The sequence below is a fragment of the Mesocricetus auratus genome, unplaced genomic scaffold, assembly GCF_017639785.1.
Source record: "Mesocricetus auratus isolate SY011 unplaced genomic scaffold, BCM_Maur_2.0 Super-Scaffold_4256, whole genome shotgun sequence".
NCBI lineage: Eukaryota > Metazoa > Chordata > Mammalia > Rodentia > Cricetidae > Mesocricetus > Mesocricetus auratus.
Genome location: NW_024429182.1, coordinates 92,777,264 through 92,804,010, shown reverse-complemented (window position 1 = coordinate 92,804,010; position 26,747 = coordinate 92,777,264). Strand labels below are relative to the sequence as shown.

Genomic DNA, 26,747 nt, shown 5'->3' with positions numbered 1-26,747 from the left:
GGCCAGCCATGTCTACAGAGTGAGTTCCAGGACAGCCTCCAAAACAATACAGAGAAACCTTGTCTCAAAAAACCAAAAAAAAAAAAAAAGTTCTCTCTCTCCTGCCTTGTGAAGAACAGTCCCTCCTCATGAGGCACCAAATCTATCAGCACCTTAATCTTGAATTTTCCTGCCTCCAGACCTGTGAGAAATACATTTCTTTTAAAATCATCCTCCTCGGGTGTTTTATGTTAGCTGTACAAATGGCTGAGACAGAACTGTTTCTTATATTATGACTGAGGAAACCAATATTAGATATATTAGCCAAATCACATTGTTAGCAACTGATGGGGCCCTGACTTAAACTATGGCTTCCTGACTCCAAGGTGTATTCCTAAGTTTATGAAGGACCATGGCAGTAAATATTTAAGTTATTCTCTAGGGGGAGAAAGCCTTGATTGTAACATTTGCTGACTCCTGTGATATAAATTCTATCCAGTGGATCAAGCTACCAAACGTTTGAAATATGCAATGGAAGAGAGACATGCTGTAATGGAGTTCTATGTGGTCTTCCTACCCGCCCCCCAGATGTAAAGAAACCCAGGGCACTAGTAATAGTACAATGGTACAACGAGCAGCAAGTGATGCTTTTGAGTATTCTTCAGCATTTTTTTAAATATATAATTTTAAAGTCATAGTTCAGCATATTTTTTTCTTGGAGATACCATGTAGCTCATGCTGGCCTCACACTCATGATCCTCCCACTACAGCCTCCTGAGTACTAAGTTCAAAGACTTGTTTTGTTTTAATGGTTTTTCAAGACAGGGTTTCTCTGTGTAGCCCTGGCTGTCCTTAAACTCACTCTCTAGACCAGGCTGGCCTGGAACTCAGAGATCTGCCTGCCCCTGCCAAGTGCTGGGACTGAAGGTGTGAGCCAGCACACGCAGCAGTTCGAAGGTTTACGATCACAGATCCCGGAGAAACTTGTCTAGTAGCACAGAAACGTTACATAAACTTCTGCTAATATATATTCTTAAAAACTCTATATGCACCCTTAAAACAAAACAAACCAAATGCCTGGAGAAACAGCTGGGCATGGTGATGCACACCATTAATTCCAGAACTAAAGAGGTAGAGGCAAGAGGATCTTTGTGAGTTCAAGGCCAGCTTGGTCTATGTAGGGAGTCGTGGTGCCTGGCTACAGTTTAATAATGGCTGCCTTTTAGTAACCAGGTCTCAAAGCTCCTGATAGTTTTTGTGAGGCGGGCATAAAGGAGCTACAGAATCCACTAGCCACCATACTATTTAACTGTGCAGAGAACATAATTAATTTTTGGTATTGAAGAATCAAATATGGAGTCTGGCACACACTAGGCAAACATCCTACAATTGAGCTTTGCAACACCAACCCCAATATAAGGTGTTATCTGCTTTTTCCCCCACTGCTGTATCTTCAAAACATGAAACATGGCCTAAAATACTGTATTACATAAATATTAAATCCTGTGAATTCTGCTTTCTAATTATACACAAAATCTGTATATTTCTGCCCCCTTACTAGTACAAGCACCATGGTTTTTCATCTGCCCACTGACAGCTCCCTCACTTCTGTTCCTCTGTAATCAGTCTGCTCCTCTACATTGGGTTTCATTATCACGGCGCTCTTCAGGGTACCCGAGGTTACCTGTTCTTGCTTAAAAGACTTCCAGCTTTATCACACCTCACCCCCCCTTTTAGGTAGGCTGGTCTGGAATTTGCTATGTGGAGTAGACTCTCAACTGCTTCTGCCTCCCAAGTGCAAGGATTAAAGGCATATGCCACCATGCCTGGCTCTTTTCCCATTCTTATAATACCCTCCCTAAAAACAAGGAAACGTTTCTTTTACAGAACACCTCACTCATCAGCATTTTTGTTGCTGCTTTAAAACAGCTATAAGGGCTGGTATCCTTGTGTAGCCCAGGCTGTCCTCAAACTTAAAGCAACATGCCCACCTTGGCCTCCCACATGCTGACAACTCAGACTTGCAAAGACAAGACTATACCTTGTTTTCGTCTTTTGGGACAGAATCTATGTCCCGGAACTCCCTAGGTAGACCAGGCTAACCTGGAACTTATGAACATCCTCCTGCCTCTTTGCCTCTTGAGTGCTGAAATTAAAAGTATACACCACTGTGCCCAGCTATTTCTCCAGTCTTTGTATTTTAAAGGTGCAAATAGGGTATTTAAATATACACATTAGCAAAAAGTTTATGTAGCTATTCCCTGCTGATGGACAGGTAGGTTTATCTAGAATCTGTTTTCTACTTTAAAAGCTGGGCCCAATGTTTGGTGCACACACTTTTTGTATTTGTCCAGTTTTTCCCTAGGCTACATCCCTAGAAGTGGAAGGCAACAGATGATTTTAAAACGCCAGGTCTTCAGCAAGTTTAGAGATGTTGATCACTTCCTCTTCCACTGATAGGCCTCTTCCCACTCACTCTCCACTCACCAGTTCACTGGCCATCTCACCCATCCCGATTGCGTACGATCTTCGGTGCTTTGCTGTTTGTTACACCTGGACCCACATTTGGCCTTAATTAAGTGATCCAGCTCAGCTCTAACTTTCAAATGCATTCTTTTCCTCTCTCCAACCAACTTCTTTCTGAAACTACCGTGGCCTCCTTAAGATTCCAAACCCATCAAGACCTCTGCAATCTCTGCTTCCTTTACTTAGCATGGCTAATCCCTGCCCACTCTTTGCTTCTTCAGAAGGCTACTGATTACAAGAGGCTTGCCCAGTTTACCCTGGTTAACACTATTTCTGTCCTTGTACTGTATTTTTCCCTTCACACTTGAACTCAAGTTGTCATTACACATTTAGTTCTTTGTCACATGTCTCCTTTCCCACTAAAGTGTAACTGCCCGAAGGATAGGGACCATTTCCGTCTTGTTTCCTCAGGGTTCACTGTTCTTTCTAATAATTGTCCTGAGTTGTAAGTGTCCAGTAAATCTTTAATGGATGAATGAGCCTGTGGAACACACCTGGCCATAGAACAACGGTTCCCAACTTGTGGGTCGCAACCCCTTTGGGGTTGCTTATCAGATATTTACATTACAATTCATAACAGTAGGAAAATTAGTTATGAAATAGCAACAAAATAATTTCATGGTTAGGGGTCACCAGAAAATGAGCAACTGCATTAAAGGCTCTCAACATTAGGAAGGTTGAGAACCACTACCACAGAGGATCACTGAACAAGCGGGACTTGAATTCATGCAGGACCACAAAATAACTTTCTGGTTTGTCCTGACAAAGAGTTGGTAGTGTGCTCCGTGTACATGAAGATCATTGAGTCACACCAATTGAATCATGACATGACTTCCACAACCAGGCAACCGTTTATACCTACCTGAACCTCAGAGGAGACCTAGATAGGAAACACCCAATGTGGATGGTCCTAGGAGGCTTCATTTTGAGACATTCCTTGTACAGCTTAGAAAGACTGCCAAATCCAGAAATAAACTCTAGAGTCCTGTTCTCTGCCTGGCGGAAGAACTATTTAGCACTTCTCATCCAGGGAAGGTCACCTTTGTTGTCATTTTATTTCCCTCTTTTGCATTTAGGTGTTCCAAAAGAGATTGAAAGCAGGAACTCGGAGCTTCCATTCTGCATCACAGCTGGTGCTTTGTGCAGAATGGCGGGAAGGAATAGGTTCCACTGATACTGAGCCCACTGCCTCTCTTGGTCAGTGCATAATCAGAGCCTGAAGTGTAGCTGGTGAGAACACTGTCCTACAACTTTGAGGAAATCTGTGTCCCTCCACCTGCCTACCAGGTATTAACCAACAGCGATGGAGAGGACCAAAGAGGTAAGTATAACCAAAGTTTCTACTTAGTCCAAGTAGTATACCCTTGACCTCTGCAAAGATTTCATGACGTTCATAGTGCCTCCCATTTGAGGCCTGGGAATTACACTATATTGGACAATATCTTATCTCTCCCACAATCTCTTATGTCCAACATTCCCAGATCCACTATTCCTCAAATCTGGTGTACCTTCTCTGCCAGTCATCATGCTAAGGGCAAGGAGCACAGGATAAAGAAGACAGTGTCATTCACTGTTAAGAGAATGACAGCTACAGATCCAACTTTGCACTTCAGTCAACAATGTGACCTATTTCTCTGAGCTTCAATCTCTAGTAAAGAATGAGAAATTGCAGTCCCTATCTCCCAGGTCACTGAATACTGTTTTAACTATCTCTGCGATTAGCAGTCCTACTATGAGAGACTAGAGCTCTGGAATGCAATGTGAAAACCTCAATTCCATTGTGGGGAGAGGGCAGCAACATTGGAACACAGAGCTGGAAAGGGTTAGGGGTCCAGGGCTTTGGGAATGACCATGGAGTCTTACAGCCAGGCTTCACTTGACAAGCCTCAAGGAAACCCTCACATGACTAAAACCGCTCTCCTTATAGCCTTGGCTGTATGCTGGATAAGACTCGTCCTTTCCTATTTTGTAGACCTAGAAAGCGGGGAGAGCACCTATATTTACAGGCATGCAGGGTTACAGGGCCTAGGGATGAGGAATTGGCAAGTGGCTCAGGGACCCAGGGATTCACTCTTGCTCTCCTCTCCTGAAGTGCAGAAAAAGCAAACCTGGAACTGGACCCAGTGGCTTATAAAAAACAGAAGAGAACATGAAGGCAGAAGGAAGCATGTTGAGGGACTCCAGGGGGAGCAGGAGGTGGATATGATCAGCATACATTGTATGTATATGTGAAATTGTCAAAGAATAAGTAAACAATATTCCTTAGGGCCTGGAGAGATGACTTGGCAGTCAAGAGTCATCTTTGTTGTTGCAGAGGACCTAGGTTCAGTTCCCAGAACCTACATGATGGCCAACAACCATCTATAATTCCAGATCCAGGGGATCTAACACTCTCTCTGGCTTCCACAGACACAGCATACATGTAGTACACAGACAGACATATAAACACAATACCTACATTAATAAAATTGAATATTTAAAACAAAGCAATTATATATACTCTTTAAAAAGTTCACCATTTGTTGCAGAGACTGTGTCCTTTGCCTGTCTGCTTGACCAGTTTTTAGTTCAAAGTAGATACCAACACTCCAACCCTTCAGAGACCTACCCCACAAGAACCTAGCAAAAACACCTTGGAGAACACATTTATTTAATATGGGGTGGGGTATTGCTGTCTCTGTCCGTGTGTATGGGGTGGTAGGGAGACAACCAGAGGGACTTCTGTTTTGAAGTAAGAGGCTATCCCGGCCCCAGGCTAGGGGGCAGAGAGCGGAGCAGACTGAGGGTGTAAGGGGGGTGTGTAAAGGGGGTAGGGTAAGCTCTGCACACATCCTTGGGACCAGTCCAGGCCCACCCAGTCACCAAAGCAAGAACCGAATAAATAAAGTGCAACCGTGGGGTTGGGGAGGAAGGGAAGGGCACTGGGCACACCCACGCCCACAGCCCACATTCAGTGCTGCTGGGTCTGGCCCACCTCTTAGCCAGACCCTCTGGTCCAATCACCCCTATGTCCGTCCCTCCATGAGCCAAGTAGGGCCCTTGTGCAGCTACTGGAGGTAGCGATAGGCCTTAAAGCAGTGGTTGCCAGCATCAGCTACTACTACGTGGCCATCCGAGGTCAATGCCAAGCCCTGTGGGCCATATAGTGGCTCTGCAGATGTGTTGATATAGGACAGGAAGGAGCCAGAGCTGTCGAATACCTGGGAAAGAGGTGGAGAATGGAAGCAGAAGTACAGTCAGGCAGAGAAGAGGCTCAGCAGGAAGTCTCACTCAAGTCATCCCGAGGCCCTACTTACCTGGATTCGACTGTTGCCCCAGTCGGCCACAATGATGTTCCCATTGGAATCCACAGCTACTCCCGTGGGGGCATTGAACTGTCCATTGCCCTCGCCATGTGAGCCAAATTTGAAGAGGAACTCTCCATCAGCACTATACACCTGGTGGGGGAAGGGGCTAGGGACTGGGGACCTGACCTCAGGCAGAGGGCAAGGTCTTGGAGGGTGGGGTAAAGTTCCAAAGGGAATTCCCAGATATGCAGTTTAGCCCAGAAATTCTTTTCAGGCATCATACATAGTATCCCACTGCCCGTCAGACATTCCAGGGGATGCTTCCATGGGAGAGCGGTACTTCCCATTTCTCTATCTCAATACTGATATATATATATAGCTATACCTGTGTCAAGGTCCAAGCTCTCATCATTTTTCATCTAGCATTGCCCTAGTCATTGTGACCGTTCTAAAATGAAAAAGGGTTCATCGCATCCCTACCTGCAATTCCTCAAGCAGTCTCCATAGCTCTTAAAAAGAGAGACAGCCCCTTCACAGGGTACGCAGGTCTCCCCCTCACCGTGCACCAGCATACCTAGTCTGAACTACCCGTGGTGCCATAAATGGTGCTGACTTCCATGGTCTTTTTCTGGGTCTCTGTCTTTTCTTAAATGGTGTATCATGTATCCCAGGTGGTCCTTGAATTCACCATGTAGACAAGGATGACCCTGAACTCCTGATCTTTATGTCTTCACCTCCAAGTGCTGGGATTACTGGTGTGTATCCCCTCCTTCTCTATTTTGTGCTCACTCCCACTGGTGCTGCAGGTCTTCCCTGTCCCTCCTACAGTTCCCTGGACCTATCCCTGAATCTATCACTTCAAATTGTAATTTCCCGATTGTCTCCTCTTCCCGGACAGACTCTAACCAGGAAGACAGGGAATGTGTTTGCTTTACTCAGCCCTAGCTTCTAGCATAGGCCTGGGACAAAGCAGCCAGGCCATAAATGTTTATTGGTTCAATGAAGGATTTCAAGGGGGCTTGGGAGAAGGAGGGAAGGGAGAAAGGAGGTTTTTGAAGAGGAAGGGCCACTGGGACAGTGGTCATGAAGGGAGGGTGGGTGGAGGGAGGGAGGGAGGGCACTGACCTTCACTGAATGGTTATGGAAATCCGTTACTACAATCTCATTCTTGTTGTTCACAGCCACAAAGTGGGGCCCTGAAAATACAAAGTTGGTCTTCAAGTATTAAGCTGAAGCACTCAGTCGGGAGAAGGGTAGGATCTCTGGGTGGAGTGAGGTACCCTGCCTCTGGGAAGATGGAACTAGAAATTAGGAAAGGGGAACTGGAGTCAAGATATAGAAGGGGTCCTTACAACGGGAGGACCCTGGGAAATTCTATGGAACTGGAGGACTGCAGCCTGTTATTTTCTCATACCTGCAAAGTGGCGGTCAGTGGCCCCACGGCCTCCAAAACGCCCAACCAGCTTGCCATTGGGCTGGAAGGTGAAGACACAGCAAGATTTGTTGTCTACCACAATGATATGTCCATTCCGGTCCACAGCCACTCCCTTGGGTCCCATGAGGCGGCCAGCTCCAATCTTAGTCTGTAGAAAGGGTATACCATAAGGGATTTTACCCTGACTAGTACAGTAGAGCATAATGTCCTTGCCTGGTATTAAAGCAGAACCTTGAGCTGGAATAGACCATTTTAGGCCCTGACCTCGTGCGGTCAGCAGAGCAGCTCACCAGGTGTTCAGAGTACAGCAACAGCAAACTTCTCACCTTGAACTTGCCCTCAGGGGAGAAGATGCTGACCCAACGGTTGTCATAGTCTGCCACAATAATGTCTCCATTGGTGTCCACTGCCACACCCGTGGGACGCTGTAGTTGCCCAGGTGAGCGCCCACGGACCCCAAATCGGAACTTGAACTGGCCCTCATTGGAGAAAACCTGGAGTAGAGGAGCAAGGGAGGGAGCAGGGAGGAGGGGAAACACTGTGGGTACAGAGGAAAGGGAGCTGGGTCCTAGCAAGATCCCATCTATTCAGGCATTCAACAACCACTTGCTGGAACCACGCCAGGGGTACAGAGGAATCATGTAAGCGATACCTTAGAGGACTTGCAGTAAGAATGTGAAGGGGAGTGTGAAAACACAAAGGGGACCAAGGGTACGGTGGGAAAAGGCACCAAAAGAAGGAGATTATGTGAGCTAACAATAAAGATGTCAATCATGAACTAGCAAGAACAAATTTTGAAAGGTGCAGAGTCTAGCTAACAGGAACCGTGTCTGAGGACCTCACTAGTGTGGCTGGAGTCGCCAACAGGAATTATATTTTACCCTGGTTATAATAAGGAGTCACTGAAAATTTATGGCCAGAGAAGTGACAGATGTGCTTTTACAAAAGTATTCTAACAGGAGAGAGTCAGGACTGGAAGTTAGTCAACCAGTTAGAAGCCGTAGCAGAAATCCGGATGATAAACAGTGATGGTTTGAACCAAGGAAACAATCCAGAGGGAAGCAGATGGATTCAAGAGAAATGCAGGAGGAAAACCCAACAGAATTTCACAGCCAAGTAGGAAGGGGTAGGTGAGAAGGAGAAAGTAGACAGGATCATTCCCTTCGGTTTATAGGCTGACAGGCAACCTTTCTTCTGAACACAATGATGTTTGTTTGTTTTTTTATGTGTATGGGTGTTTTGCCTGCATGGAGGCCACAAGAGGGTACTAGATCCCCTGAAATTGGAGGAACAGACAATTGTGAACTGTCATGTGGATGCTGGGAATGGAACCCTGGTCCTCTGGAAGAGCAGAGGCTTAACCACTAAGCCAACTCTCCAGTTCCCCAGAACGAATCCTTCAAACTCCCCGTAGAGTCCCCCACCTTAGCCTCTTAAGATGCTAAGATCTCTTCATCCTAAAGCATCTCTTTAATTTTCTTTCCCTCTTAAACTACATCTTCTAATTTCACAGCTCTATTACTCATTGCATAATTCTCATATACTCCATTTTGTTACTGCCTCTGGGGACACAGAATGGATCAGAGCCAAGAAACTACCACAGAAAGCTCAAGTTCTGTGCCTTGGGCTTGATACTCAGTTCAGGCCGGCTCTCTCCTTCATGGGCTGGGCCACCCAGGGATAGGTCTGCCAGACCTGTCCTACCACAGCTCATCACCTTCTGGAATGACCTTCTAGTAAGCCCTCACCTGGTCAGTCAGCATAGCACATGGCGTTCTGCACTGGTCCTATGCAAAGTCAAAAGTATCAGCAGGAGAAAGGAAGTATCAAGGGTAAGGAGTAGAAATGAGGGGGCTAAAAGGAGCAGCTACGGATCAGCAGTGAGGTAGTCCATCAGCCATCTCCCACCACGGCATCTTCAATTCAGACTCAACAGTGGGGAGGGTTTGGAAAGCCTCATTCTTCCCATCCTTTCTTACACCCCCTATCAGAATTGGCCACCTCATATTTATCTTTAGAGTTCCAAACTTTCCAGATCACTTCTTCAGAGTTCTTCAGAGTTCCCACCTTTCAAATCAGTACATACGTATAAAGTTAGGGTTCATTCATTCATATATATAAAATAACAACTGCCACTTTGTGGCTATCTGTGGTCCACCCCTTCTAAGGATGCAAGCCCTGTTTGGAGTTGGTGCTGCATTAGTTTTGTCTGCCACTGCATTTTCAGTTGTGTAGAGCTTCTGGCATTTAGGAGGCATTCAACCAACAAAAGAATCCCCCGGTTCAATCTCAGGCCTAAACTCATTAGAAAGATCCATTTGGATATCTCACAGCAAACTCAAAACTCAGTAGGGATAAAAGTGAACTCATCAGCCAGGTAGTGTGGCGCACACCTTTAATCCCAGAACTCAGGAGGCAGAGGCAGGGGGATCTCTGTGAGTTCAAGCCAGCCTGGTCTACAGAGCAAGTGCCAGGACAGCCTCCAAAGCTACACAGAAAAACTCAGTCAACCGAGTCCCTCCATTCTCCACCGCATCATTCCCTTCTCCCATGACATCTGGTATTCAGTATAAGCTGCAACACTGTTTCCTTCACAGCACTAGAGTTTGCTGGACTCTCATTTTGGCCCCTATGTTATCTCTCTCCTATACCATGGCACATTAAGTAGATTTCTGACTTCAAGAATCTCAACATAAAATAACAAAAAGATAAAACATCAGATAAAAACTACAAACCAGCCCAGAAAAGGAAAAGTGTGAAAACTGCCAGAGCAAAGGACTGAGGAAAGAGAGAAGGATGTGATCTGCACGCTGCCTGAAGGGAAAGGGGATTCCCCAGAAAGAGCTAACAAGCTTTTGGACTAAGATAATGACACAATGCGAATATTTACAAATTAAATTGTTCATTCAAAACTACAAAGCACTTTCTTATTGTTGGGCATGTGTGCTCTGTCAGTAGGGTTCCACCCTGCACTATAGGAGAAGCTCACAAGGACCTCCAAGCCTCATGAGCAAGGTAGGGGAGTCACATCCTACAGATGTGAGCTCAGCCCACATCAGTCCTGAGGCATCCAGGGTAAGAGGGAGTAAAGGAATCAGCTTTGGAATCCAAGAATGGGCTTCCAGCAGCTATGACATCAGGGTGGACTTGGAAGTAGAGAGAAGCAAGGACTGTCACAGAGTAGCAGGTGTTTGGAAGAGAGGACTATGCCAGCCTCTTTCACAACCCCTCGCCAGAGGGTCAAGCAGCACCAGTTTTTCTGTGTATGAACGACAGGACAGGTGTCCCTAAATCTCAACCTTTGTGCTAGAAAGCATTTCTGGCTTAAAGGGAAGACAGGAGAAGTCAGTGGAAGGTAATCTTGAGCAGAATCCCAGCATTACCCCAGAACTCCTAAGCACCCCCTCATCATCTAAGTTGGCCCCACATCCCTTCCTGCGATTCCCTGCTCCTCTACCTTAAGAAATAAATGGAGCCGACAGGCCTGAGAATCTGGCTGAAAGGGCTCCTGCTAGGTGGAGTGGAGTCAGGGAGTTGCTAGAGTGACAAGAAAGGCAGAACTGGATTCATGACAAGGCTATCCAGGCAGGGTCAGGACATTTAAAGGTACAGGTATCTTAAAGTAAGGGTCTTCGGGTTAAGGTGCAGCTGCACAGTAATACATTTCTAAGAAGTGAGGTGCACAGTAGCTAATCTCACAGGGTAAAATCAAATTTCCATGGGATCACTTCCAAAACCGTTTACAATCTGACCTCTGCCACTCCAAGTTCCTAATAGCAAGCTTCTTGCAGCCAGGATGGGATGCGAACTACCCACTCCAGCATTTTCCCATCTCCTTGCCTTTGTTTACAGTCTATACCTGAACAATAATATTTTTAACAACAGCTAGGTGTTAGGTATACTACATTACGTCATTTAATACTCCCAACAATCCCGAGAAACGCTTTTCCTAATTTCACACATGACTTAACTACAGTACCAAGGGGGTCACATGACTTGCTAGTACAGGGAGTCAGGATTCAAGCTGAGGTGTCTGGTTTCAGAGCCCAGGCATTCAATCACTACACTATCTACCACAATTCATACCCACTATGCTAGGATCAGTGCTTTCTGCAAGGACTATGGAGAAGGAAAGCCATGTTTCAGTCGCCGTACGTCAGAGACTATGAACACTGAGTATGACTGATGCCTGAATTAGCTTGTGCGAGGTACAAGTTGGAAAGCAAGTACAGAACCACTTGAGGCTGTGTGCTACCCTCTAGGTGATGAAAGGCACTCCCCCCTTTTAGTTCTCTCGTCAACTAGACGGCTGCACTCTCCAGGCAGATAACACCCCGGAGCCAGGTTGGTATGCTGGAAGATAGCGGGGAAGGGCAGACCTGCAACCTGACTGCTAAGATAAAGTAGACCAGCCTGAAAATGGCTCAAGGAAAGAAAAAGAAGGAGCCAATCTAGGAGCTCAGATGGCCTTAGCGTGGCCTGGGAAGGAAAGGCAACAAGCACAAGGACCCTGGCTCTGACCGAAGGTTCTGGGTGGGGAAGAGGAGCTTGGATTCACTGCTCTTTAAAGATGGTTGCAACTGTGGGTTTCCTCTTTAAGAGCTGACCTGAAGGCTGTGGTGTGTCAATCCTTTCTGGTACTAAAGGAGCTAGGTAAAGAGGCTTACCTGAATACATTGGTTGTTGCTGTCTGCTACCACTATGCGGCCACTGCTCGCGGCAGACACACCTTGCAAATTGGTGAATTCACCCTTCTCCCTTCCACGGCTGCCTGTGGGTAAGAGATGAGAAAACGCACATTAACTGAGATCAGTCTGAACCTCTCTCCCCTCCTCACTGAACCTCCTGCCTGAGACAGCCCCCACCATCCTCCCCTAGGCCCCCATCAGGCCCTCACCTCAACCTTCAACCAACCCTGCCCCTAGCCTTCATCTGGCTCTGTGCTCGGCCTTCCTACCAACACGAAAGACGAGTTCATCCTCGATTGGGTTGTCCTTCCGTTTGCCACCAGTGCTGTACATGGAACTGGGCCTACGCACTGCCTTCTGACGTACGTGGCTGCCAGGACCACCGGGAGACTTCACCCGGCGCTTCACATCGTCTGGGGAAGGTGGCAGGTCCCCGGGTCGCAGGGCACGCACACGGAAGGGGCTGCCACGAACTGGCTGTCCGTAGAGTAGCACTGAGAGGAGCAGGTCACCTTCTGTGCGGGCAGTATACACCAGCTCATATGTGCCATTCTTGTGGTCCACCACTGGCACCGCAAGGCGTGTGCCATCCGGGCCAGTGATCTCTGCACACAGCTCTGCACTGCCTGTGCGCACCAGCCGTCCATCTTTGTCTTTGGTGGTGACAGTGAGTGAAGCAGGCTGGCCCACCAGTGCCTGGCGCAGGCCCTCGCCTGTGGCCACTGTCTCATGTGCAGTGGCACTGGTGGTGAGCAATGCACCCAGATTCAGCACCGATTTCCGCAGCCCATCCACTTCAAGGACCAGTTCCAGCTGTGCGTTCTCGTGCGGCCTCTCCGGGAAGGCCTGGGCGGCCAGTGCAGCCAGCCTCTCTCGCATGTGCTTTCTCACTAGCAATACCTCAGGGGCAGAGCCCAGTCTCAGTGCCTGCTCCGCGAAGCTGCAGCTACTGCCAATGTGTTCCTGACCCTGGCGCAGTGTGTCTAACTGTGTCTGCAACACCTGTTGAAGGGGAGGAGACGGAGTAGGTATGCTGACCGGTAAAAACGAAGCTGCTGTGCTCACTGATGAGCTTGTAGTATCATGGCAGGAAAGAAATACATAGAGATGCACGTGGACAGGGAGGCAGATGACCACGGCAGTGACACACCATGTGGACAGAGAGGCAAGTGACCACAGCAATGACAGGCCATGTTGCGAGACAGAACAGAGGCTAGAGAAAAGGAAGCCTTATGTGGACAACGGAGACAGTAAGACCATCTCACCACAGACCATGGGTGGCAAGGGTGACCTGACGCACCTTCTGCTTGGCCCCGCAAATGCTCTCCAAGTCGCTGACCAGAGCCTGCTTGCGCTGCTGCAGAGCTTGTTCCAGGTCCTCAAAGGCTGCACTTATCTGGGCCAGGGCCTCTGCCTTGCGCTCTTGTAGCTGCTGGCTGATGCCCCCAACTAAGGCAATAGCTGCAGAGAGCTGTGGCAATCTGAGGAGGTGAAACATCTCATACCTCATGCTGGAGGGTGTCCTCGCCAAATCAGTCCTCAAAGACTATTGCCCTCTGGGAGATCCCCTATCTGTCCTTCGAGAGCCTCCTAGTCTTGCTCTTCCTAGACCTTTCTTCCCCCTCCCCTGCACCTCTGTGCTGCCCCTGCTGGGGCACCAGCCCAGACCCCCGAGATGCCTACCGGCCACGCACAGCCTCGAGCTGGCGCTGCAGGGCTGCCTTGTGCTGCTCCACCACGTCCCGCAGGAGCACTGTGCCGTGCTCCCGGTGCTCCCCTGCGCGGCACTCACCACACATGGCAGTCTCACAGGCCTCACAGTAAAACTCCATCGTCTGGCGGTACAAGGGCTCCTATGAAGCAACAGCCGCACACTACACTTCTTTGTCCCCTCCCCTTTGGCCCTCTTTACCCCTGCAGAACACCTCACCATTGCCACCCTACCCTCATCACCTCTCCTTTCTCCTCCCACCCCAAGTCCTGGCCTCAATGGGCCTCGCTTGGGCCCACCTTGCCTTCATGGTTGGGGCAGGAGAGAGGGCGGCCGGCCACTGCACTGAGGGGGTGGGGGTCTTCGGGGTCGTGGGCCCCATCAGGAGCCTGCTGCATGGCCTCCATGAGGCTGCTGATGAAGAAGTTGTTTTGTAGGGCTGAGACCCCCTGCTCTGGGAGGATGGATGTCTGGCGGCACACTGGGCAGGACAGCGTCAGGCTCTGAGCAGGGATGTAGTTCTGGAGGCATCTGGCCAAGGAGAAGGGAGAGTCACAGCACAGGGGCACAAGCACCCCTCATAGGTGCCTAACCCCTCTTACATGCATGTGCCATTGACATTTCATTTCGAAACTTCTTTGTGTGGAGTGCACATACACACAGGCCTCATCGACCAGCAGATGTTAGAAGGCCTCTGAGCACTGAGCAGGAATACATCCCTGGTCTTTCTAAGAACAGACATGTCTACATTCCTCCACTAAAACAAACACAGGCTCACCTTTCACAGATGTTTACCAAGCCTCCTCAAGAAAATATGTAACAAGCCCTCATCCTGCTACTCCTGTCCTCCTTAACTCATTAAACATTTACTGACTGGTTATTCTTGCCAAATTTATGGCGCGCTCTGGGGATAAAAAATAAAACACAGTGCCAGCCTTTAAAATACTTCTAGTCTTCAGAGGGAAAAACAAAGACACAGAATTAGAATTTAAAGATTAAGGACACTGGTCCTTGAGTTAGTGTGCCTCAAGTTCAACTCCCTGGCCAGGGACCTAATCCACTGTGTGACACCTGACAAGTTACTTTCACAAACTTCTTTCCTTATAAGATGGAGATGGCACAGAGTTCAGCTACATGAGGATTGAATGTCAAAGGCCCGCTTCCATGTACAGATACATGCCTGTAGAAGGGTGTGTGCTGGGTGCTATGCTTTATACTTTGTATGAAGAGGTGCATAAAGGGTTAAGTGGTCAGAGTAACCAAACCAGTGAGCACTGGAGCCTGTGCTTAACCAACATACTCCCACTATTCCAGGGAGGTGAGACAGACCTGGATTCATGGTAAGGGTGGGAACAAATTTATACTGAAGAAACATGGCCAGGTGTGCCTGCACATGCCTATCGTTCCAGCACTATGGAGATGGAGTAAGAGGGCTGCCTCAATTTCAAGGCCAGCCTGAGCTACGTAATGAGGCCCAGCAGGGGGTGGTGGTAGATTAGATTTAGTGAGAAAGAGAAAAAAAGGAGAGGGAGAAGCTGATGATGATGAGTGGGTATGGAGAGTGAGGGAGATCGTTCTTCAGGGGCTCCTGGCTCCTAGCTTAGGCATCTGAGAGAATGATGGTGACATACATCACAGTGAAAAACACAGGGAACAGCACTGGGGAGAAGGGGGTTAAGACACAGAGATGAGGGGACATCAACATCCAGATACTCAACAGCCAGAGAGAGGATGAGATCCGAGAAGATGTGGGCAGTGGAAAGAGAGAGGGACGGAGAAGTCAGCACAGATGACCATGAAGGGCAGAGGTGATAGATGGTCAGAGGGGCTGGAAGAGTGACAGTGTCCGGAGGGAATGAGTCACCAGGGTGGGAAGCGGCTGAGGAGCGGAAAGTGTCCACTACATTTGGCAAACATGAGGAGACTTCTCTGTGAAGGTGACCGTGGCGGCAAGAGCAGTGGGAGAAGTCTGAGTGATACATGTTGAAGATGGTGGGGAGACTGGGTGGTTGAGTGAGAGGGGGCTTGCAGGGATACAAGAAAATAGCTTCTCTGTGCTGACAAGGGTACTTTAGTTTTGCCATCTACCCAAGCCACCACTGAGCCACATACACCCCAGCCTACTATTATGGGAATTTCGAGCTTATTTCCTAGCTAAAAAGTTAGCAGTAGAGACGGAGCGATGGGAATGACAAGGAAGTCAGGAAGACAAAGTCTTAAGGAAGGAGAGGCTTGGCCGACCCCATCCTTTGATGAAGGGAAGGATCACAGGAAGGGTGGCTTGAGAGGAGCACAGGGACAAAGTCAGAATAAGGATGCCTAACTTGCCTGAGGCAGGACCAACCACAGAGTGAAGAAGGGAGGAGTGAGGAATGATGGTGGCCAGGATTAGTCACCAGAGGGAGGGAGAGGACAACGATTGCTAGAAACAGACACCAGACTGAAGGCAGCTGTGCTTAGAGATCATCAGTCCGTGGAAGAAAGATACCCGCAGAAGAAACTGTCCTGTATCCCAGGCTCTTCTTTCGCTCTTGTCTATACCTTTTGTTCTTAACTAAGATGTAACAAACATTGTGTGTCGGGTACGATCTTAAGTGCTTTACAAATATTAACTGGTTTCTCTGTGACCTACTTCTCCCTGAAGTCCCTCCCAGAAGAGTGGTTTTTGTTTCATGCTCCACATTCCTTAGGGCCAGAAGGTGGGGTTGAGTCCTCCCTCTTCCCAACTGGAACATTCTATGTGTCTGCAGCTCCTTTGAAGCTGTCCCTTCCCTTCTGCCTGGACCACACTATTTTGCTACTGTCCCCACTGACCTGAGGGCTGTTTCTCCACTGTCTGAAGTCCTTTTCCTGAGGCAACTCTTCTATCGCCCTCTCGTCCCCGCTCTCGGTGGCTCTAACATCTACCAGGCCACCCACCTCCATCACCGTTTCCTCGTCCTTATCTCCTTACCACCGAAGAGCCCTTCCTTCACTTCACCTCTCTGTCCGTTACTGTTCCCACTGCCACCCACATGTCGTCACCTGTCACTTCTTTGACTCTGAGATCGGTCCCAATCTGTCCCTCATGGCTCTCATCCCACTAGTCTAGCTCTATTCCCACAATGCACCTTGTTAGGTAATGGACAACTCTTTCCTGTTTGTCAGACATTCTCGGATTGACAATTTCCAACCTTCTTGTCTCTTTTCTTGCTTCTTTAAAATTCACTCTATGGAATTTCAAAGCTCACAACTAGTGAGCTTTGAAAAAAATCTAATTGTAATATATATGCAGAGGGCCTATATGTTACAATTAGATTTTTTTAAAGCTCACTAGTTGTAGAAGAGGAGGTGCCTAGTCTCACTGCAACCTGATATACCAGGGCTGGCTGACAGCCATGGGAGGGGAGGCTTGCCTGTATCTGAAGAGAAACAGAGGAGGAGGAGTGGATGGGGCAGGGAGAAGGGGAGATTAGAGGGAAGAACTGGAAAGAGAGAAGGGAAGGGAAACTTAAATTGGGATGTAGAAAAAAAAACACAAAGAAAAACAATCAATCAAAAAAATCTAATTAAGCCAGACATGATGTCACACACCTGAAATCACAACACTTGGGAGGCTGAGGAAAGAGGCCTACCTACACCCAGCCTGGGCTACACAGAGGCTGTGATTCCCCCTTCTCCTAGCCCCTGCCCTCACTAACCAGCATACACTGGCTTCTTCTCTGGCTTTTTACTGCTTATTTTTTTATTATCATTTTGTATTTTTTACCCTTGAGACAGTCTCACTACAAAGCTCCTCTAGCCTCCAAAGTGATGGGAATTAAAGGTGTATTCCATCACACCCAGATCTCAGAAGCCTGCTGGTCAACCAACCTAACCAAACAAGAATTTAAATGGGCAGGAAGGCTGCTCACTGATTAACAGAGAAGATAGTAAAGCTGGAATCTCAAGAGAAGAGCTGTCAGGGAAGCAGATTTAGTGGAAACGGGATAGATGGAAGGTTTGGAGAGACTCTGGTGAGAAGATCTGGGGACTAGGACATCTAAGATGCAGCCATGAGAAATGAGACCAGAGAGAAAAGGATACCAAAATACAATGGGATCATGAAGAAAACCACACAAAGGCTTTGAGTGCTTTCCAGGCATGACAAATTTCCTAATGGGCGTGCTGAGCCCACCTCCCTATCCAGTTGTATCCCAGATCACTTGTAATCCCTCACTCTGCCCTAGCTACACGGGGTTTCTTGTAGCCTCCCTCATCTAACACATTCCCCAGGCCACATGGTCTCCTTGAGCTTTCCATTCTGCCTAGCCTGCTCTTAAATTCCCTTTGCCTACCTAACTTCTATTCATCCCTGGGATGCACAGGATTCTCCAAACTAATGGATCTCTAAATTTACACGGTTTAGTACTGCATGTGAGTACTCTGAGTGTAATTCATGGGTCTAACAATCCAGCCAGCGCTATGATTACTGGATTGCTACCTCCCTCACTTTACTACAAACCCTTTCATCATAAAGATCACGTCTGTAGAGATGGGTATGGTGGCGCACGCCTTCAATCCCAGCACTTGGGAGGCAGAGGCAGGTAGATGCCTGTGAGTTCAAGACCAGCCTGCTCTACATAGTGGATTCCAGGCTATCAAGGGCTAAACAGTGAAACCTTGTCTCAATAAATAACTAAGATAAAATCCTGTCTGGTATTGTTTTCCTCCTTAGTGCATATTCAATGACTTGCATTGGGTCTGGCACACAGCAGTTACTCAATAAGAAATATTAGCAGAATGAAGGCACAATAAATAGAAGCTGAGAAGGGCTGCCTTTCACTTAGTGCCTCGGACCAGGCGGGGAAGAACAAACCTAACTTCAAATAGCCATGCTTCCATCAGTCACAAACTATACTGCTTCCAGTGCTGGTTGGGAGTCTCAGTACTTTCGGATTTCTCCCCTGGCTGCTTTGTGATCTGGGAAGGACCTGACAAGGTTCGATTCTAGGCAACACTCTGGCCCAGTATTCAGAGTTCCTGGCTCTCTCATAGCCTATTACAGCCAGATCCTTACCTCCTGCAGGATGGGATTCACTTCCCTCCCATGCATGCACACTCCCTTTATTTATAACATGCATTTCCCTTGGGGGGCACGGGGTGCTGCAAGGTCCTTGTCCCTCTCTGGTAGCTCCCCTCACCTTTCACAGAAGGTATGTAGGCAAGGCAGAACTTTGGGGCACCGGTACCGATCCAGGCAGATACTGCATACCAGAAACTGCTTGTCCATTGGCTGCACCTCCGGGCCAGGGCTGTCCTCCCTCTTTGCCATGGTGACCACAGATGGTTCCTGCCACTCACACCAGCCTGTGTACAGAGAAATAGTCAGCAGCAGGGGGGCCAGCAGTCCCTCTCCCCACCCGATCTCCCGCAGAGAAATGTGCCCCTTTCTTCCCTGCCAGGGACAAGACAAGGTGGTGGCTGGAAGTGCAGCGTGAAGCACGTGGGCTGAATGACTCTTGAGCGTGGCACGATTTCAGAGCACAGATTTAGGGTTACACTGGATTTTAAAGCTCCTCTCTTGCCATCTTGGTGACTGAATTATTCTTCAAACCCCATCAGTTTCTAATTCGTAATAATGCAAATACGAAATCCCATCCCAAATGATTGTTTTAAAGTCTAAGAGGGTCCAGGTCAAGTGCACAGTGCAGGAATAACTTCACTGACACCCCGTCTCGTTTCTGCTTAACGCCTCCAACCAGCCTCCAGGTAGCCTCTCTGCCCACACTCTGACCCGCCACTTAGCACAACTGCCTGGGGTTGCACTTTCTGCCACACCAACCAGTGTTAAGGTTAAGGATGACTGCTAAGCCCTCCTTTCTCCCACACCCCAAGCGGCCCATCTTAGGCTGCCAAGGGTTCACTACTGCAGTGCAGCTGCTGGTGTTCTACTCGCCTCGCCCGTGCCTTCCCATCCATCACCATTTCCGACCAGAGCGAGTTTTCTGAACACAGATTTGACCCTACCATTACTCCTTTTAAATTCCTTCAATGGCTCTCCACTGTCCAGAGGATAAAGTCTTTAAACTGGCCCCAAAAGCTGAACAATTCTGTTGTAATGGTTTCAATGCCTAGAAAACTCCATATTCTCTGTTTCTGTAGTTACCCATTCTGTTCACTTTTGCCTGAGACACTCTTACCCCCTTGCCTAGTTTTCAAGTAAACGTCACTTCCTTTGGGAAGATCCTCTGGGTCTTTACAAAGTCTGGGCTGGGTGCTACCTCTGCCTGCCCCTCAATTCCTTGTATTTCCTCGATCCTAGACCTTACCCTATAATTTTATTACTTCTCTGCTTCCTTCATATATAGTATTCTTACAAGCAGGCAACTAGCTTACTTCCCATTTCTAGGTCTTAGCAAGGAGTCTGACATTAAGAATGATCTATCTTTACTGAGTTTGATGATTAATTCAAAGTATTTATTTACTAAGTGCCTAATGTACACAGACACTGGAAGTGTCTGAACAAAAGTGGAGAGGTGATAGCGGATAGTTAAAAAGTATTATGAGTAGCTGGGTTGGTGGTACGCACCTTTAATACCAGCACTTGTGAGGCAAAGGCAGGAAGGTCTCTGAGTTTGAGGCCACAGTGAGTTCCAGGACTGCCAGAGCTATGTAGAGACACCATGTCTTAAAAATAACAAGAAGAAAGTATCGTAGCAAGTAAATTCATAATTGCCCTTAGGTGACACAGAGTACTATGAAGAAAAATAATGTGACAAGAAACTAAAATTCTTTACTGAGTGGTCACAAAGAGCTCTCTGCAAGCAGAAAAGTAGGGGTACTGGCAGGAACCATGGGGAACTGGGGAGGGGTCTGAAGCAAAAGTAAATGGACATTCTTGGGAGAAGGCTCATACTTAAACGAACTGTGTGATTAAAGCAAAGTAGTAACGGCAAGAGCATTAAGAATATAATAATAAGAGGCAGTTTACAAATAAATGGAAACAAACTGGAACACTCTTCTGGTACGATGACAACTGCAGAGAAACAGAAGCTGGAGTGGAGTGAGGAGGACTAGTAGGGAAGTTACCCCAGTTCTTCAGGTAACACGGTGCTACAGAGTTAGAGGCAGAAAGATTGAGTAATGCTAATAATGGGTTTGAGGTTGAATTAGAAGGAGTGTCATGGACTGGATACCAGAGGAAAAAGGGGGCGTTGATAACAACTCCCCGGTTTCTCAACTGATCAAATAGAAGACAGAAAGGGCTAGTAAGGGGGTATCTGGGACATGCTGTTCTAGGTACACTAAACCTGAACTATATACATGGTGTCCAGGTGGAGCCGTCAAGTTAGAAACAGCATATAGGAGCTCAAGAGAGAAGTCTGGGCTTGTTATTGATTGGGCATCATCGGCATATTAATGGCCCTTGAAGCAACAAGAATGGATGACAGAGTACCTTGGGATACAAAGTGGAAAGCAATAGGGGAGTGGGGTGAAACAGGTTAAAGACTAGACGTGTTCGCTAGGTTTGGCTGTGGTGGAGTGGTTAGGGCAGAAGCCAGGCCAGAGTGATAAGCAAATGAGTGTTGTTAACAAAGTAGATGTAGGCAATCCGTGTCAGCAATTTACCCATGAAGAAGCTGAAAAACAGGGAGAGGGACCAGATCACCACTGCTGTGTCCACCTAGGAATACCACGGGCACCTTAAAGACAATGAATGAATGACAGCCCAGAGGCCTCTTCAGACTTGGGGAGGGATAGAAGGGCTAGAGTGCATTTGCCCTGAGTGTATGTGCTGGTGGTGTGGGAAGGAAAAGGAAGGATCACTTGAGAAAATCTCTCCTGATGTGGGCACTGGCATCTTGGGGGACTTAATACTAGGGCATCATAAGAGGAAAGGAGGGCAGCTAGGCAGCTTACAGAAGAGGGAGGATGAAGGCAAACTGAAGCTTCAAACTGTAAATAGGAAGGCTGGGAGGTAGAGTACCAGTGGCCTGCTGAGCCTGGCTGGGGCAGCTGGACATTAGGCTCCACCCCTCTCTAAACCCAGGGGATCTCCCAGCCTGTCATACAGAGGCGGGAATTGGGTTACATCCAAGGACCGACAGCCCCTCCCTCCCTTCCCCTTCCTGTTTCGGCTTCCTACCCCGATTCACAGGGTATCACATCTGCTGTGGCCATTCCCCAGCCTCAATCTAGGGTTCGCTAGGTTGGTTTCCTGGGGCCTTCCTACTCCTGGATCACGCCTCTATTCTAGACATAGACCTCCAACAGGCCCAGACTCAAGTGGGCTATTTATCACAGCAGACATGTAGAGGATCTTGGACACAGAGCAAATAAACAGATTTCTGCAATGCAGTGTGGTGGTGAACATGTTAGGGAAGCAGGAGTAAGTTCCCTAACTTGGACCTGAGGCAGGTGGGCCCAGAGGGATGGAGATGGAGGATGGGTAAGTTATTGAGCACCGTGCTTTCTGTCTCTGGGAGCTGCGATCACTCACTGTGGCAGGAGAGGGCTAACAAATGGGATGCAGAGCTAAGCAGGGGCCATACTGCACAATGCTTTGTTGTCCTTTGGACTTCACCCCCTCCCCTGCTAGGGGATTATCCAAAGTGCAAAGGAAAAGTTTGGTGGTGGTTGGAGGGAGGTGGAGATTAAGGCCAGAATGACAAAAGTAGATGTTTTTCTATTGCTGAGTGGAAAATAGGGGGTCAGGAGTGGAAGTTTAAGAAAGTAGTTGCTACAGGAGGCTAAAATAGTTTTCATGGGGAGAAAACCAATAGAATCCGATAACTGGTTGGTGTTATATGAAGAGGCAGGGTAGAAGAAAGGATTAGAAATGGTTGCTAGTTTTCTAGCTTGGAAACTAGAAGAGTCTGGGTAACAGGGTGATGAGTCAAGTGGTTTAACACAATGTCTCCAAGGTGCCCATGGGACACAGTTCAAGTGGAACAGTCTAGCTGTCAGTTGGAAAGGCAACTTAAGTGGAGGAAAGAGAAGACATGGATTTAGATTTCTTTGGTATAGGGATGTTCCTAAAGCCACAATGAAGTAGATGACACCAAGGGTAGTGAGAAAGGAGGACCTATAACTTAGTCCCTAGGAATGCCAACAATTAAGATACAGGCTCAGAATATAAAGCCTGCAAGGAAGAGTGGGAAGGTATCAGAGACAGGAATGGCAGAGGGGAAGCAAGCTGTCCGGAGGCCAAGGGAGAAGAGAGCCTTTCCATCAAGACAGTGATCCCCACTGAAATGTCAGAGGCCCCATCATGTAAAGCCCCCAAAGAAGCTGCTCTAGCTTCAAGTGGTGTACTTTCTGGCAGCTGGAGAAGGCAAATTCAGAGAGCTAAAAAGCTGATTTTAAACGAAGACAGCTAGTGCTGGATAAATGGGATCTTTGACATGGAGAGGGAAAATGTGTTTCAGAGCTTTTCAGGTGTTCCAAATTCTCAAACCACCCCCAGCATGGGATGACATTCTTCTCCAGTCACACTAGATTCCCAGTGTACAGGACTTACACAGCTGTGAACTGGAGGTGACCACAGGCATTGCTGGGGTGTGTACAGGTGGAGGGCGTTGCCTAGGCTCACTTGCTAAAATGACTCACTCCTACTCACTAGCTTCCAGGTATATTTGATCATTTGAGGCTGAGAAAAATAACAAATGTCTGTAGGCTGTGGCCTTTGGGCTTTCTCCAAAAGAAAAGTAACAACAATGGATAAGGGGAAGCCCTTAAACCTGAGCAACCTTTCCCTTTCCAGGGAAGGAAAGTGATGAAATTCATATTACTATCACTCTGACAGTGGGTGCATGGATCATCCAATCAAATGTCCTGGACACCCTCTAGGCCACCCTTCATCTAGGAGCTGGAGACACAGAGTTGGATCAAGTGGCTCCCTACCTTTTCCCCGTGGGAAACTGACATGTACACACTTAATGACAATGTGGTAAGAACCATGACAACGACCAGTTCTAACTGCTAAGGCGGGAAGTATCTAACTTGGTGGAAAATGAAAAAGGCTTCCAGAGGAAGGGATGTTTGAGCTGGATCTTGAGAAACAAACATGAGTTTGATAGGTGCCTTGGGAAAACTGAGTAAAAGAACAGAAATATGGGGAGGGTGGGGGGAATGGGAGGATGGAAGGGAGAGGGAACTGGGATTGGTATGTAACTAAGATTCCCTTTAATTTAAATAAAAATTAATTTTTAAAAAGAACAGAAATGTGAAACACTTACAAACAGAATAGCAGTGTAAGAGAGTAAGCCTCAAAGGGCAGCACTGGAACCCCGTGGTTTTACGACCCACTGGGCTAAGTACCCCCACTCACTGCACTCGTTGCCCCTACTACCCATTCCTTAAAGGTTTAATTCTGTGGGTTTTGTTTCAGGGTCTCTTCTCTGTTTATGTAATCTGTCTGGGTAATCTCATTATTTCCTGCAGTCTTAATTCTCATGCATTTCTAACCCCCAAAGCTTTGGGCGGAAAGACTCACTCCCTTGAATCCCAGACCTGCATATCTAATTGCAATTTTGGATACCTCTGCTTGGATAATGAATAGAATAGTCCCAAACTGAATCCATTTCCTCCTTTTTCTTCCTGCTGTGCTTCTCCTCTCCATAAAAGGTACCACCGTTCGCCAGGCCTTATCAGTCAGAGCCCTAGTAATATCAACCCTGACTTTTCTCTCAACTCTACGTACAAACTATGATACTTCGATGCAAAAATGTGCTCAACTTTAAAAAGTCAAGAGATCTATTCATTGGGGCTGGGATTCCCATGACCCTATACGTGTGCATAAGTTTACACACACATATGTTAACAATAATGACTAAAGAAAAAGAGGCTATCAATTTGAGAGGACAGCATATGAGGGTTTAGAAGGGTAATTGGGAAGGGTTGGAGGGAGGAAAGGGATGGGGCAAAGTGATGTAATTCTATTTTAAAATTTCGTTCTTGATTTTGAGACAGGGTTTCTCTGTATAGTTCTGGCTGTCTTGGAACTCACTCTGTAGACCAGGCTGGCCTCAAACTCAGAAATCCACCTGCCTCTGTCTCCTGAGCGCTGAGATTAAAGACATGTCTGCCACCACCATCTTTAAAGTCATGAAATTTAGGATCTAGTCCTGTCACTAATGCCATTGCACAAGATAAGTCTACTCCATACCCGTATTGTAAAATGGGAAAGAGAGGGTTAGGGGGATTTCTTGTTCTCAAAATCTGAGATTCCAGAGGCTTCCTTTCAAATTAAAAGCTCCTACAGACTGCAATGTGCCCCACAATTAAATCTCATCTCAAACTAGCTTGATGATTTGATTGCTAATTTCCATCACAAAGCTAAGCATGATAGAGGGTGCTCACAGGCTGCCCCTCCCCTTTCTTTCCAAAATAAATGTTTTCTGAGTTTAAGTCACCCATGGCATTCACTCTCAGCACTCTGCTGTGTAGCAGTTGTTTTCTGAGCATAGGCGCTACTATCCCAACCACGATTCTTTTCTCTCCAGTTATATTAGCAGAAATGCCACTGTCCCCTAAGTAGCTGAGTTGGTAACTGCCATATAGAAAGTCCTCAATAGATGCTGGTGACAGGAGAGTTATGTTTAAACTCTGTAGGTCCCTTTCAGCAAAATAAATAAATAAGCAAAATCAAAAACAGTAACAAGACAAAGGAACAAAGTTCCAAGGAGAGAGACCTCCATTTAGCACAAGGTAGCTTTCCCACAGCATAAGATAGTCTAAGTGCTCTCTCAATGCAGGCATCCAAGCCAAGAGAGGCAGGGCACCTGTCAGGCCTGCAGCTTCCATTCTCATTCTGCAGCAAACCAGAGCCCCGCTTAGGAGATAGGCACAGTGTGGATGGAGAGACCTGTAAAGATCTCTGCACCCACCCTGAAATCTCAGATTTATCTTCCCTCTGGGGCAGTCCTTTTTTTTCTTTCTTTCTTTTGAGGTCCACATTGGACTCCCACACCAGGAACATGCACAGGGCCTGCTTTAAGTCATATTGACCTCCCTGGGGTACAGACTGCCCTTCCAACCTGCAACCATCTGTCCCTGCAGGTTTGTGGCCCAGGTTCTGAAACCAAGTCCAGAAGGAAGGTAGTGGGAACTAGGGAGGGGCCTGGAGTCCTCCAGGCAGGGCCCAGGCTGAGGAAGAACTAGAGGGGTCCTTTCCTACAAGAAACAGCCTCTGCAGGAAGCTTCCTGTCCAGCAAGCTGTGCCCGCAGCGGAGGAAGGATGTCCTCCATCCTGGCTAGTGGGCTTCTAGGTGCCCAGGGAGGAAGGAGAAGAGAGCAGGGGTGGGCGTCTGCACCAGGGAGAAAGGAACCCTTCGGACAAGCCGGGCCACAAGATTCCAGAGTGCCAATCAGCAACCCCACCCACACCCCCCAACACCATCGGCCGCAGCATTTGGTACCCTCCGCCAACACACACAGGTTCCCAAAACCCGCGCTCCTAAAAGGAACCATCACCCATCCACCCGCGCCTCCCCCCACCGCACCGCCCGCAAACACGGACCTCACGTGAGCAGCCACAGCCCAAAGAATCCCCCCGCTGCTCTCACAGACACGGACACGCCTCACGTGGACAGAGACTGGAACAGCTTTTGAAAAGCATCCGCGCCCCCACCCACAGACGCTCGGACCGACACACCGCCGCTAGCGCCTGGACCCGGATCCCGACATACAGGGGAACCAAACGCACCCTGGGGGCCCGCGCGGCGCACTCACGGCGTGGGAGCAGGATGGGAGGGCAAGGCCCGGACTGCAGCCACTCGGAGCGGCCCGCGGCGTTGCCCCCGCTGCCAGCGCCCGTCCGCCCGGCCCTACCCGCGGCGCCGCCCCACGTCCCGCGCCTCCGCCTGTCCCCGCGCCGGCGCGGCCGCCGGACCCGTCGCACAGGCCGGAGGGAGGGGCCGGGGCGGGGCTGCGGACCGGCCGGGGGAGGGGGCGACTGGGGAGCTGAAGGCCCGCCCCAACCACGCCCCCGTCTCGCAGGTCACGCCCACCATCCCCTCCGCCCCTGCGGCGCCGGGCGCTGCCTCCGCGGTGCGGATAGGAGCTGACAAGCGAATCCCGGATCTGAGATCCGGGATCCTCGCCCGCTGCCTCTGGCTCCCGAGGCCTCAGGGCAAGGGCGATAGCTGGCATCAGGTAGT

At 48.3% G+C, this 26,747-nt stretch overlaps 1 protein-coding gene across 6 annotated transcripts; it reads right to left on the bottom strand.

The window, feature by feature from the left end:
- Window positions 1-5,138: 5,138 nt before the first annotated feature.
- Window positions 5,139-26,450, bottom strand: Trim3 (tripartite motif containing 3). Of its 6 annotated transcripts, none has more exons than XM_013126250.3 (12): window positions 26,320-26,450; window positions 18,789-18,954; window positions 13,926-14,157; window positions 13,599-13,768; window positions 13,216-13,396; window positions 12,185-12,917; window positions 11,895-11,998; window positions 7,554-7,721; window positions 7,207-7,375; window positions 6,918-6,988; window positions 5,802-5,942; window positions 5,139-5,705 (listed from the first exon to the last, which is right to left on the bottom strand). In XM_013126250.3, the coding sequence occupies exons 2-12, from the start codon at window positions 18,917-18,919 to the stop codon at window positions 5,553-5,555; spliced, it is 2,253 nt and encodes a 750-aa protein (XP_012981704.1). In that variant the 5' UTR covers window positions 18,920-18,954; window positions 26,320-26,450; the 3' UTR covers window positions 5,139-5,552. The 6 variants fall into 6 exon arrangements, with proteins under 6 accessions (XP_012981704.1, XP_012981707.1, XP_012981703.1 ...); XM_013126253.3 differs by having other exon boundaries at window positions 26,419-26,435; XM_013126249.3 differs by having other exon boundaries at window positions 26,294-26,429.
- Window positions 26,451-26,747: the final 297 nt, after the last annotated feature.